Genomic DNA, 11119 nt, shown 5'->3' with positions numbered 1-11119 from the left:
AAAGTAGTGGCTCGTGAGCCTGACTAATTCAGATGTTTGCCTTTCTTCTCATTTTATCCATGACACACAGATCTTAGTCCATGGTGCTTTGTTAGCCCCTTTCCTGCTGTGGCAGCACCACACTCTTGCCTTGCATCTGTCACGTTGGACCATGATTTGTCCCACTGCTCTTGCTCGCCTGATAAGAGCAGAGCAGTTTTAGCAGTGGTACCCAAGCTGGCCTTGCTAGAGTTAAGCCCTATGAAACTGCTTCCAGCGTTCCTGGAGCATTAGAAGTAAACTGCTGAGCTCGGTGTTCAGCTAACCAGCATAAGCACGTAGCGCCCGGGCGAGCAGGGCCGGGCAGGTAGGCATGCCATGCAGGTGCCAGCACAAAGTGCACAAGCTGCAGCCAGGCTTGCACAGTCTCAGATTCCTGCTTGCTGCCAGGATGGGTCAGAGCACTTGGGGTTATCTGCAGAGCCCAGCTCTGATCGAGCGCCAGACCTCTGCGTGCCGTCAGCTCCTGGTAAGCAGCAGCGGGAGCAGCAGTCCCATTCCCTGCGGCTTACTGATGTCCCCTCGACCTCGTCCTGCATGGTAGCAGTGAGAATGGCTGGGCGAAGGAGGAGGGGGAGTTCATGTTTTACACTGATCAGGGCAACACTGAGGTGTGAATTCCTGCCGTCTTGGCAACAGCTTCCCCTGGGCTGCCCTGCCCAGAGAAGACAAACGTGCCCAGCAGCGTGGGTGCCCAGCATCGCAGGGACCTGGCGGGGAGGTGGAGCTGTGGCAGAGCAGCCCGCGCAGCTGAAGCCCTCTGTATAAGGAGCTGCTTGTTTTGCTGAATTGTTAAGCCCCATTGACAATAGCAACCCCCCCTCCTCTCACACTTGAGGAACTGTGGTGGCCACACACTGATCCTTTCTCTTGTCTTGCGCTTTAGGCACCGAATTAGGGTTATTCTTCCCCGAATCCCTCTGACTGACAGTTACCTTTTGTTCTCGCTCTCTGCAGGCGTACGAGTGGGCCTTGGAAGGGATGCGACACCTTGCCTGCATCAGCATGGAGGAGTGCAGCTCTGCTGAACACTGCGCGGGGGTCATCAAGTGCCTGGAGAGTTACAGAGGGCAGCACCCGGACATCAGTGGTGTGCGGTTCCAGGAGATGAAGGACCTGGCCTGTGAGCTGAAGAGTGACAAGGGACTCAAGCAGTGGAAATTTGCTTGGTCCAAATGCCAGGAGACCAAGCTGGTTTTTGAAAAGAAGCTCGAAGCAGCCTTGAGAACAAGGAAATCTCTGCTCTCGGACCACAAGCCAGCTGCGGGGGAGCAGCCCGGGGCCGGCAGTGAGGGTGGCAGTCTGACCCACCGCAGGCACTCCGAGGGGACCACCCCTGGGTCCCACTGGGACAGGTCTTGCAGCACGTCCCAGTGCTACAATAGGCCCAACTGTGCTCTGGGGTGGACAAAGGAGAAAGCTCCCTTGCCCTCCCTGAGCTGTCCTGCCGATGTCAGCGCTGGGGAAGAGTCTGTCGGACAAGCTGCTCTCAGCCCTGGTCCTCACTTGAGCAGAACTTCTTTTGCCAGTGGAGCCTCCAAGTCTCCAAAGCTGCCTGAAGAAAAGCCAAACCTGGAGAGAATACTAGAAACTCTGGAGGTGAAGCCATCCTGCACATCCACTCCTGCCTCTGGGAAGCTGCCTCCCAGGAGGATGCTCCGGAAGGCCCAAAGCTTTGACCTCCCCTGTGGCGAGAGCCTGTGGTCAGGCTGCCAGAGGACGCTGAGCGAGCCGGCTAGATACGGCAACACTGGCGTCTTTATTAAGGGGCTGGAGGTGAGTAGTACGGAGCTGGTGGACAGGACTTTCGCGCTGCGGCAGCAAGCCACTCACAGCTGGGCTGCGGACTGCCTGCTGGAGGGACACAGGGGCTGCCTCTCCGTCTCGGAAGCCAAGAGCTGGGGCAGGTAAGTGACTGCGACACTCGGTGGTGCGGTCTCAGGGTAGTGAGGAGGTAGCCAGCAAAGACGTGAAGAGCTGTGCTGCGACGGTTCCTTTCCAATGGGGACAGGGCAGGTGAATGGAGAGGTTGAGCTTCAGCTTCCTGGCACGCGCGTGCGTGGTGCTGACCCACACAGCCTGGCACCTGCCTTTGCAGGGAGACACAGAAATGGGTCTCTTGCTCTTCCCCCACAGCGTGGTTCCTTCATAAGTGGGGAAAGAGCAGGTCCCAGGCAGGAGAGGGAGTCCCTGAACACTGCTGGCATTAGGGGACAAGGGTTCACAGAAATGTGGCACTTGGGGACCTAGCAAGCCAGTGGTACAGGTGCAGTGGGAGAGCAAAAGCTTAGTGCATCACCCCCCTTCACCGGGGGGGCTCTACCCAGGCTGGTGGGGGGCACTTCCAGTGTGCTGTGACAGCAGCTTCACAGGTCAGAGGGTGTTTGTGTTTGCCCTTCGGGGCTCAGGTCTCTGGGTGACCTGCATCTGGGTTTTGTTCTTTTCCTTCTCTGTCCTTGAGGTTCTCAGCTTGACTCTGTTATCGTACTGTAGCGTGCCTAGGGTACGGAGAGTCCAGGGATGTGAGCTGTTCTTCAACAGGAGTCACCAGGCAGGTCTTTCAGCTGCTCTCATTGGAAAAGATTTAAAAAAAAAAAATAGTGGTAGAGGTGAGAAACTAGTGCTGGATGTTGGGGTAACCACAGAGCTCCTTCTCTGCACCTGCTCCAGATGTGATGGCTGCAGACAGCAAAATCCTCTGGAAATGGCCTCTAGTAGCCCAGCATGTGTCAGGAAAGCTCCTGGCAGGTGATGGGCACCAGCAGATAGAAGGCCAACGGCTTTGCTTCTCAAGGGAGCGCTGCAGCAGCCCTCCCGTCCACGGGTGCTGAGGCAGTCCTGCTGGTCCGTCTGAACAGCCAGGAGCTGGTGTGGGCGAAGCCGAGAGGCTGGGAGGGCAGGTGCACGTTGGAGCAGTTGTGTTTGGTGCTGCACTGCCTCGCAGTGGAAACCTCGAGTACCGAGGAGCGATCCGTTCAGAGAGCTGCGGAGCAACCCGTGCTAGGAACTGCTGTTTGAAGAAGCGATATGAGATTTGTTTTCCACTCTCATTTTTACTGGGATGATCCTAACAGCACCTGGATCCAGAACTCGTGTTCTCCCAGGGTTAGTGTTGCCTTCACTGCATCCAGTTGTCAGGCTGACTCCTCCTCACAGAAGTTACCATGACTTCTGCTTTCCCTCCTGTTTCAGGAGCGTGGCCGTTTGCGGGGCAGCCTGTTGTGTGCATAGCAGGGTCTGGGTGTGCCTGGGGGTGTGTGTCCTGCGGAGGCTGGGTCAGGACCAGCCTGGGGCTTGCCCTTCCTGAACACAAAAGCCGACAGGGTTCCTTGGGGCAGCCATGGACTTTGTCGGTGCTCAGGGTCAGAGCCATCGCAGCCGGTTGTGAATCGGAGCTGGACGGTGCTGGGGGTTTATCTCATCTCCTTAGATGTCTTAGGGGGAGCTGCTCCAGGGGCAGCCCTGTGCTTTGCAGGCTCTCAGACTGCTGCAGCCCCACTGCCATCTGGGTCCCTTCAATGCCGAGTGTTTCCTATTGCAGCAAGCTGCGGCACATCATTGATGAGATGGTGACCACGGAGCGGGAATATGTGAGGTCGCTTTGCTACATCATTGAGAGCTACTTCCCTGAGATGGAGCGCCTCGACCTCCCCCAGGACCTGCGTGGGAAGCGCAGTGTCATTTTTGGGAACCTGGAGAAACTCTATGACTTCCACAGCCAGTACTTCCTGCGAGAGCTCGAGAGCTGCTGCAACCACCCGCTGCGGGTCAGCCACTGCTTCCTCCGACATGTAAGGCATCAGCGCCCTGGCTTCAGGCTCCTCTGGATACGTGCTTGGCTCCTGTGCCCAGCAGTGGCCACTCACCTGCCTGTTAGTGGGCTGTGGCTCTTTGGGAGTGGGAGGACTACCCTGTGCTGGGTTGGTTTGTCCCTTGCCAGCTCAAATGCTGGGTTGCACTGGGATGGCTCTGCGAGGCTGAGCCCAGGCAGCAGCAGATGCTCTCTGCCTTTCCTGCTGTTCTTTGCTTCCCTGGCAGGGTCTCTTGGTAGCAAAATGTCTGTTCATGAAAGCCCGTCTGCTGCCGCAGGGGGATCCCTTGCCCTGTCCTCTGTCTGTGGTGTCAGTGCAGAAGGACTTTAACGGGCAGAGGGGAACAGACCTGCTGCTCTTGTTGAAAAGGGCTGCTGGGCAGAAGCATGGGACACTGGTCTCCAGCTCAGCCAACCCGTGCACGATTGCTGCTACGGGGTGAAAGGTATCTGTTGGGGTATTTAGGGGACAAGGGGTAACAGGATGATGGATTAAAAAGTCGTAGCTGCTGCAGGAGCAGGAACACAAGAACATTCCCTGGATCTTAACAGGAATGACATTCCTTCAGGTTCGTTATCACAGGGGTCTCTGGTGCAGCCTGGGAGAGGCAGAAGTACTAGAGTAAGCAACCAAGATGCATGGCTGTCACTGTCCCCTGGGCGCGCGTTGCTCTCACGCAGGGATCTCTTTTGCAGAAGGACCAGTTTGGGATGTACGCATTGTACAGCAAGAACAAGCCAAAGTCAGACTCGCTGCTGGCCAGCCATGGGAATACCTTCTTCAAGGTAAATTCCGGTGCCTGCATCATGTTTGCTCATGGGGTCTGCGTCACTGATCTGTTTAAACAAGCCCAGCTTCGCTCCTCGAGGCATGCTTAGCGCTACCTCTGCTTTCCTGGCACAAGTGTGTGTTGGGGGAGAGGGGCAGAGATGTGCACACAGCAGCGCTGGTCCTGTGGCCTTGCATTTCTCTGCAGAGTGAGCAGAGCACCCCAGTCCGGAAAGCTGTGGGTGCCAGCGCCTGCCCGGGGGCACAGCGCTCTCCGTGGGAGGCTACTGCCCTCACGCTTTGCTGCGTTCTTCAGTTCAAGCAGGTGCAGCTTGGGGATAAGATGGACCTGGCCTCCTACCTGTTGAAACCCATCCAGCGGATGAGTAAATACGCCCTGCTCCTGAAGGACCTGATCAAGGAGTGCAGCGAGGCGCAAGAGCAGGAGCTGGGCTACCTCCGTGCAGCTGAGGAGATGGTGAAGTTTCAGCTCCGGCACGGAAATGACCTGCTAGCCATGGATGCCATCCGTGACTGTGACGTACGTTCCAGTGTCCTCCCCAGCCCAGGGGGGACAGAGCCACATTTCTTCCCCTTCTCTAGGCTTCGGGTCTTTGGATTGTATGGTGAGCCTCCCCAAAAAATCCCACAGTGATTGGGGTGCCATCTGCCCGTACAGTGTAGTGGGACTACCGAGGCACAGAGCAAGGTCTCATTGACCTGCTGGGACATACAGCCTGGATGCTGGATCCCAGATGCTTACTGGTGCCGTGAGGCAGCCTAGCAGCGCTTGCAGTTGGCATCCTGCAGGCTGCCTTGAGCACTTCCGTCTCTTTTGAGCTGGTGATAAGAGAGACAGTTTGCAAGAAGGAATTCAGACTGGTGCTGATGCCAGGGGTAGGCGAAAATCAGTGAGGTGGCACTTGAAGGAGAGGCATGCATAGTGTAGCACTGGGGGAGGAGAAACCACAGGGCTCAGGGTGGGGGAGGATGGATCTGGGACAGGCAGAACTGAGGGACTGCTCTCCTGACGCAGATGTGCTCGTGGCAGTTTGGTGGGACTCCTCTTCAGCTCTGCTCTACCCTCAAGATAATGTTTTAGCTGCTGCCTCCGGTTGCCACTCCAGAGGTTTGTCACAGATGTGTACCGGGAGACCGCAGAGGGTCATCTGTGCTGTGCCTAGCAAAGAGGTGCAGCTCTGACCTGAGCTCTGGGCCAGATGTTTCAGCCTGATGTGGCCTCTAGCAATGCCACGCAGCCCTACCTCTTCAGGGGCTCTCCTAAGATGATGGGTAGCTGCCACTTCATCACTGCCTGGGCCACAGCCACGTGGGACCTGCTCTCAAGTCCCGCTGGGGTCTTACCAGGATGTTCCCTGTGCCCAGGTGAACCTGAAGGAGCAGGGGCAGCTGGTGCGGCAGGACGAGTTCACCATCTGGCTGGGCCGTAGGAAGTGCCAGCGACATGTCTTCCTCTTTGAGGACCTGATCCTGTTCAGCAAGCCCAAGAGGATCGAGGGAGGCTTTGATGTGTACATCTACAAACGCTCCTTCAAGGTAAGGGCAGCGCTGCAGCTCCCCCTGGTGCAGGAGGTCTCCACGGCTGGTTTCCCCACGGATCCATGGCTCTGAAATGGGGAGTGGGAGCAGGAGCACCTTCAGCAGAAGAGCTGCTCCCACTGCTAAGCCTTCTCCAAACCATGCAGTGAAGCCACAGGGGAATACTTCACACGTTAATACCTGGGTCCCCTCCGTGCTGTGCGTTGTGTGGCCAAGGTGGTCTGAGGGATGCAGAGGGTGAGGGAAAGGCAACGTGTGTGGCAGGGAGGTGGTGCTGGCTCTGGATGAAACACTGGGAATTGCCTGGGCTGCCTCTGCTCAGCTGTGTCCGTATCATCCCTGCTCCTGGCTGGACCCTCAGGCTCCTTCCTGTTGGGTCTGCCGAGCTGAGAGTGGCTCTGGCAGAGTGTTTGGGCAGAGTTCACCTGTTCTGCTCCTGGTGCAGCCCCAGCTGATGCTTTGATTCTTCCTTTTTCTGGCAGACTGCAGACATCGGTCTGACGGAGAACTCCGGGGATAGTGGCCTGCGCTTTGAGATCTGGTTCCGAAGGCGGAAGTCCAGCGACACCTACATACTCCAGGCCAGCTCAGCTGAGACTAAGCAGGCCTGGACGCGTGACATTGCCAAGATCCTGTGGCAGCAGGCAGCCCGCAATAAAGGTGTGATTCATTCCCGGGGCGTCTGTGCCGCGAAAGGTGCGGGAGCCCTGTTCAGCTCATGCTGTCCTGAGTAGGTTTGGAGCCTGTTGCCAGGCAGCTCTGTGCAGCAAAGCAGCTGTGTGCCGGCATGCAGACACAGCAGCATGTGCTGGGCTTGGTTGGGCATGTCTCTTCCCTGCCCCTCATTCCCGGGGAACTTGACCAGTCCGAGTTCTGTGGGACTGCGGACACCCACCTGGACTCCATGAGAGAAATGGGAGATACTGGCACAGGGTTCCCTGCCCTGTGAGCATGGGCAGCGCTCCCAAAAGGCTCGCTGTTCTCTCCATGCTCTAGACACCGCTTGAGTGGCAGCTGTCTGGCTGAGCGCCTCCTCTCCATCCCAGGCTTCCCGTTTGGCAGGACTCTTGTCAGTGGCATGGCATTGAGCTACTTGGCCAGAGCAGGGCATGACTGCTTGTCTGTGGAGACCCCTCAGGACTGGGGAGCAAGGGGAGAACAGATGTAACGTCGGTAGTTCAGGAGCAGCATGGCCCAGGAGTGCTCCGGCCTGGGGCTGCACGGTGCCCATGGAGGGTGTTGGAGCATCCTCACAATGTGGCTGTGGGTTTCTTCCTCTCCAGAAATCCGTATGCAGGAGATGGTCTCCATGGGTGTGGGCAACAAGCCATTCCTGGATATCAAACCCAGTGAGGCGGCTATCAATGACCGTGCTATCGATTACATCATGAAGGGCAGAGGTGAGTGTTAGCCGTGCCTGCCGCTGTGCCCTGGGTGAGCCAGGGCTGCTGCACAGGGCTTTTTCCGTGTGTTTTCTGGCAGGTGCCAGGACCAGAGCATCAATTGCAGTGTCTCTGTTTGACCATTCCAACCCGTACAAGAGGACACAGGTGCAGCTCTCTGCCGGCAGCACCCCCACTGCATACAGCCCTTCCTCCTCCTCCTCCCTGCTGGGGCCCCTCAATCTCCACATGTACCTGGACCAGGCTTTGCTGCCAGGCGTCCTGGCCCCCAGCCGCCCCTTTGACATCAGCACCTGCATCGAGGAGGATGAGCTGGAGCATGAGACGAGCAGCCATGAGCTGGAGCATGAGATGAGCAGCCAGCCGTCACTGAGTACGTACGAGCCCGCGGCTCTGCGGCGCGCCCCGGGATATGTGGGCTCATCCCCTCGCCTTGCTCTGCGCTGTGCCGTCAGACCAGGCTTACAGGGGTTGTGGCAGTCCCTGCCCCGTAGCCACCCTGGGGTGAGGAGGGCTCTGCCCTTCCACACCAGCACCATGTCAGCTCTCATGGGGGGAGTTAGCTCAGATGCAGGGATTAGTAAAGTGCCCACCGGTCTGCATCCATCCCAGCGGCAGGCTAGATGTACTAGGATGCTGTGACCTTGGAGACCAGTGCTGGTGTCCCTGCCTGCCCTCCCCTCTGGTACGAGGCACTGTCCCTTGCTGTCACCAGCCTGGTCCAGGGACCCCTTGGCTTCCCCTCTGTGGACACTGGGCAGCCTGCACCCATCTCCAGCCTCATTTCCTGCACTTCCTTGGGTTATTCTGTTGCCTGTGGCTTTGAAGAGGCTGAGACAGGAGTGTGGCTTATTTGTGGGCTTGCGTGGCCAGTGCCTCTCAAAACAGATACGTTACCAAGTCTGTGTGGCACAGGTCACGTGGCCAAATTCATGGTCATCAGAGTGACCTTCCTCTCTTCCCCCAGCGACAGAGAGCTCGGAGTCATCACACTGCATGTCGGGCAGCGGCTGCTCTGACAGTGGCTGTGTCTCCAGCATCCCACAAGAAAGCTTCTGTGAAGACGTGGGCTCCCCCCCCTACATGCCCATGGGTTCCCAGCACGGCTCTGCGGTGGAGGAGAAGCCGCGGTTCACAAACAGCCAGTACATTTCTGCAGTAAGTGCGGGCAGCCAGAACACTCTCTTCACTTTGCCTCTTCCTGTGACTGCCTACCCGGTTCAAGCCACTGCCTCTCACGGGGGGACTGAAGATGCTGCTTTTGGGCTAGGAGTCACTGTGGGGAAGTGACCTCTCCTCTTGCTGAGACTCACCTCCCCTGGGGCAGGCAAAAGCCCCCCTGTTGTGAGAGCCCCCCCCCCCGGCAGTGGCCAAGATCCCCGAGGAGCTGCAGTGCTGGAGGCTACACACAGGAGCTGTTGTGCTGTCAGGGACAGGGAACATACAGAACCTCCTGGGATGGACGGAGCTCTGCTGCAGGTGCTGCTAAGCTCCTTTTCTGGGAGGTCTGGGCCTTTTTTGGGGAGTGATGAGATGGAGGAGAGGGAGCCTGTCACTCAGGTGTCAGCGTGTCTCTTCATATGTTCCTGAGAGTTCTCAGCTGCCTCCCTTCCCACTAGATCGCGTGCTGATGCTGTTGTCCTCTAACCCTATACTAATGCTGGCTTCTCTCCTCTGCAGAAGGCAGGCCAGGTCACCATAAGTCCCTCGACAATAGTGTGAGCCCCTCTGCACGCGTATACCGCCCAAGGAAGCGCAGTTGTTGTAAGTGGCCCCCGGAGGGGATTTTCCAGAGCTCTGAGTGCTGGTCAGGTTTGTCAGTAGCTCTGCGTCAGGAGAACCTCACCCTCCGCTTCTCGCTGAGAAGTTTTCCGTGCGCATTCTTGACTGGTCTCTGAGGCTCTGATTCTTCTGGTTAGAGAAGACCAGCTCCCCTAGGGATGGCTCCCACAGAGCCGTTGCCTTCAACAGCCACTCTGATGCCTCCCTGGTTTGAAGAAGCAGAAGCAAAACAAAGAAAATCACTTTCAAGTAGTAGAGACTTGAGCACCACCTAGTCACCAGTGTTCAGATGAGCTGCTTTCCTCCATATGCTGCCCAGCTGTCTAACCACTAATCTGTTTCTTGTGGCTGTTTGCCAAAATCCTGCTCTTTGTTAGTCCCTCTGCGCCACCTGGGGGAATCCGTGGTATTTTTCCCAAGCTGGATGTATCCCACAGTTTCCTTTGAACCTCCGAAGGAAACTGCACATCACCAGGCAAAGGAACCTGCTAGGTTATGGTCAGGTGGGGAGCTGCCAATGTTGCTCCTGTACGGACTGATTTCTGGAGGAAGCTTTAAGGTCTGTGATGAAATCGCTGCTGATCTGAGGAGGGGTGAGCCAGCCAAGCGGGTGGCAGCCCTGGCAGGGCCCACTCAGCCTTGCCTGCTTCTGGCTCAGCTTTTTCCCCTCTGGCCTTAGGACTGAGTTTCCTTTTTCGCAGGGTGCAGAGGAGCATGAACACAAGAGAGGCAGGATCAGGGCGGTAGATGGCTCGTAGGTTTGGCACCATGGGCTGTTACAAGCACACAGCCACGGCTTGTGCCCTGCAGGTGCGGGGATTCATAACCAGATAAACAGAACCAGCCACGGTTAAAATTTAAGACCCAGGGCCCCTTCTGGGGGGGCGGCTCACAGACAAGACCCTTGAGGTGGCCACAGAAGCAGCGGGGGGGTTGCTGCCCTGCCACTGACGGGACAGCAGCACGTAGCCTTTGGGTGAGTCCTGAGGTGCAGAGGCAGCTCTGGGCGTGAGGGAAGAGCCACGCTTCTCCTTTGAGGCTCTTTCAGTAAAATGTTGTTTCCCCACCAAAACGCAGCTCTGACAAATGGTGGTTTTCAATGTTTTGCAAAATCCCTGCTGGCTGGGACAGAGGGACCTGTGGGGTCGTGCCACGTCCTGGGCGTGCAGCCAGTCGAACCCCTTGCACGGTGCTGTGTTCCAGGTGTGATTCCATTTCAAACTCACTGAAGACCCCAGGCCTCTGACCAGCAGAAGGAGACAGTCTTCACTTCTGAAGATTTTTTTTTTTTTTTTTTAAATTACACATATTCGGGCTCTTTCAAACAGTCCAAACCCTGACCTCTGGCTGGGGCCAAGTCCCGAGAAGGTTTCTGTCAACTACATATTATAGCTTTGGTGTTGGATGGGACCTTGGGCGTTCAAACCTTGTTAGCCCTATATTTATAAGTAATGAGTAACATAGCAGTTTGAAGAAAAAAAAAAAGTATTATTTTTAAAGCTATGAGCTGTACAGATTTTTGTTACGAGTGACTCTGTTACTATTTGTTCTGTAAGCTGCACATTTTATAAAGTTTTTGGAAGGGCATGAAGAGAAACCAAGGTATTTAAGAAAAGTAGTGTAACTTTCTGTTTCAGGGTTATATTGACCTGGAGCTCAAGATTTAACATCCTTCCTTATGTTCTAAATATGGCTATCATAGCAATAATTTATTTTCTTGGCTTAACACTTCTGTTTTAATAAAAGCAATTTCAT

General features: G+C 56.3%; 1 protein-coding gene across 1 annotated transcript in view; it reads left to right on the top strand.

The window, feature by feature from the left end:
• LOC104472252 (puratrophin-1-like) overlaps nt 1-8872 on the top strand; it is a gene marked incomplete at its 5' end in the record, with an annotated part of 23921 nt that extends 15049 nt beyond the window's left edge. Inside the window, 9 exons of the mRNA XM_010087840.1 lie at nt 997-1946; nt 3581-3830; nt 4547-4636; nt 4936-5160; nt 6006-6176; nt 6662-6839; nt 7463-7579; nt 7662-7955; nt 8550-8872. Of these exons, the coding sequence (XP_010086142.1) occupies nt 997-1946; nt 3581-3830; nt 4547-4636; nt 4936-5160; nt 6006-6176; nt 6662-6839; nt 7463-7579; nt 7662-7955; nt 8550-8872 (2598 nt within the window). The remainder of the gene's footprint in view (nt 1-996; nt 1947-3580; nt 3831-4546; nt 4637-4935; nt 5161-6005; nt 6177-6661; nt 6840-7462; nt 7580-7661; nt 7956-8549) is intronic.
• Nucleotides 8873-11119: the final 2247 nt, after the last annotated feature.

The sequence above is a fragment of the Pterocles gutturalis genome, unplaced genomic scaffold, assembly GCF_000699245.1.
Source record: "Pterocles gutturalis isolate BGI_N339 unplaced genomic scaffold, ASM69924v1 scaffold34721, whole genome shotgun sequence".
Classification (NCBI taxonomy): Eukaryota; Metazoa; Chordata; class Aves; order Pterocliformes; family Pteroclidae; genus Pterocles; species Pterocles gutturalis.
The sequence above is the reverse complement of the archived record's forward strand: the minus strand, read 5'-3'. Positions and strand labels throughout refer to the sequence as shown.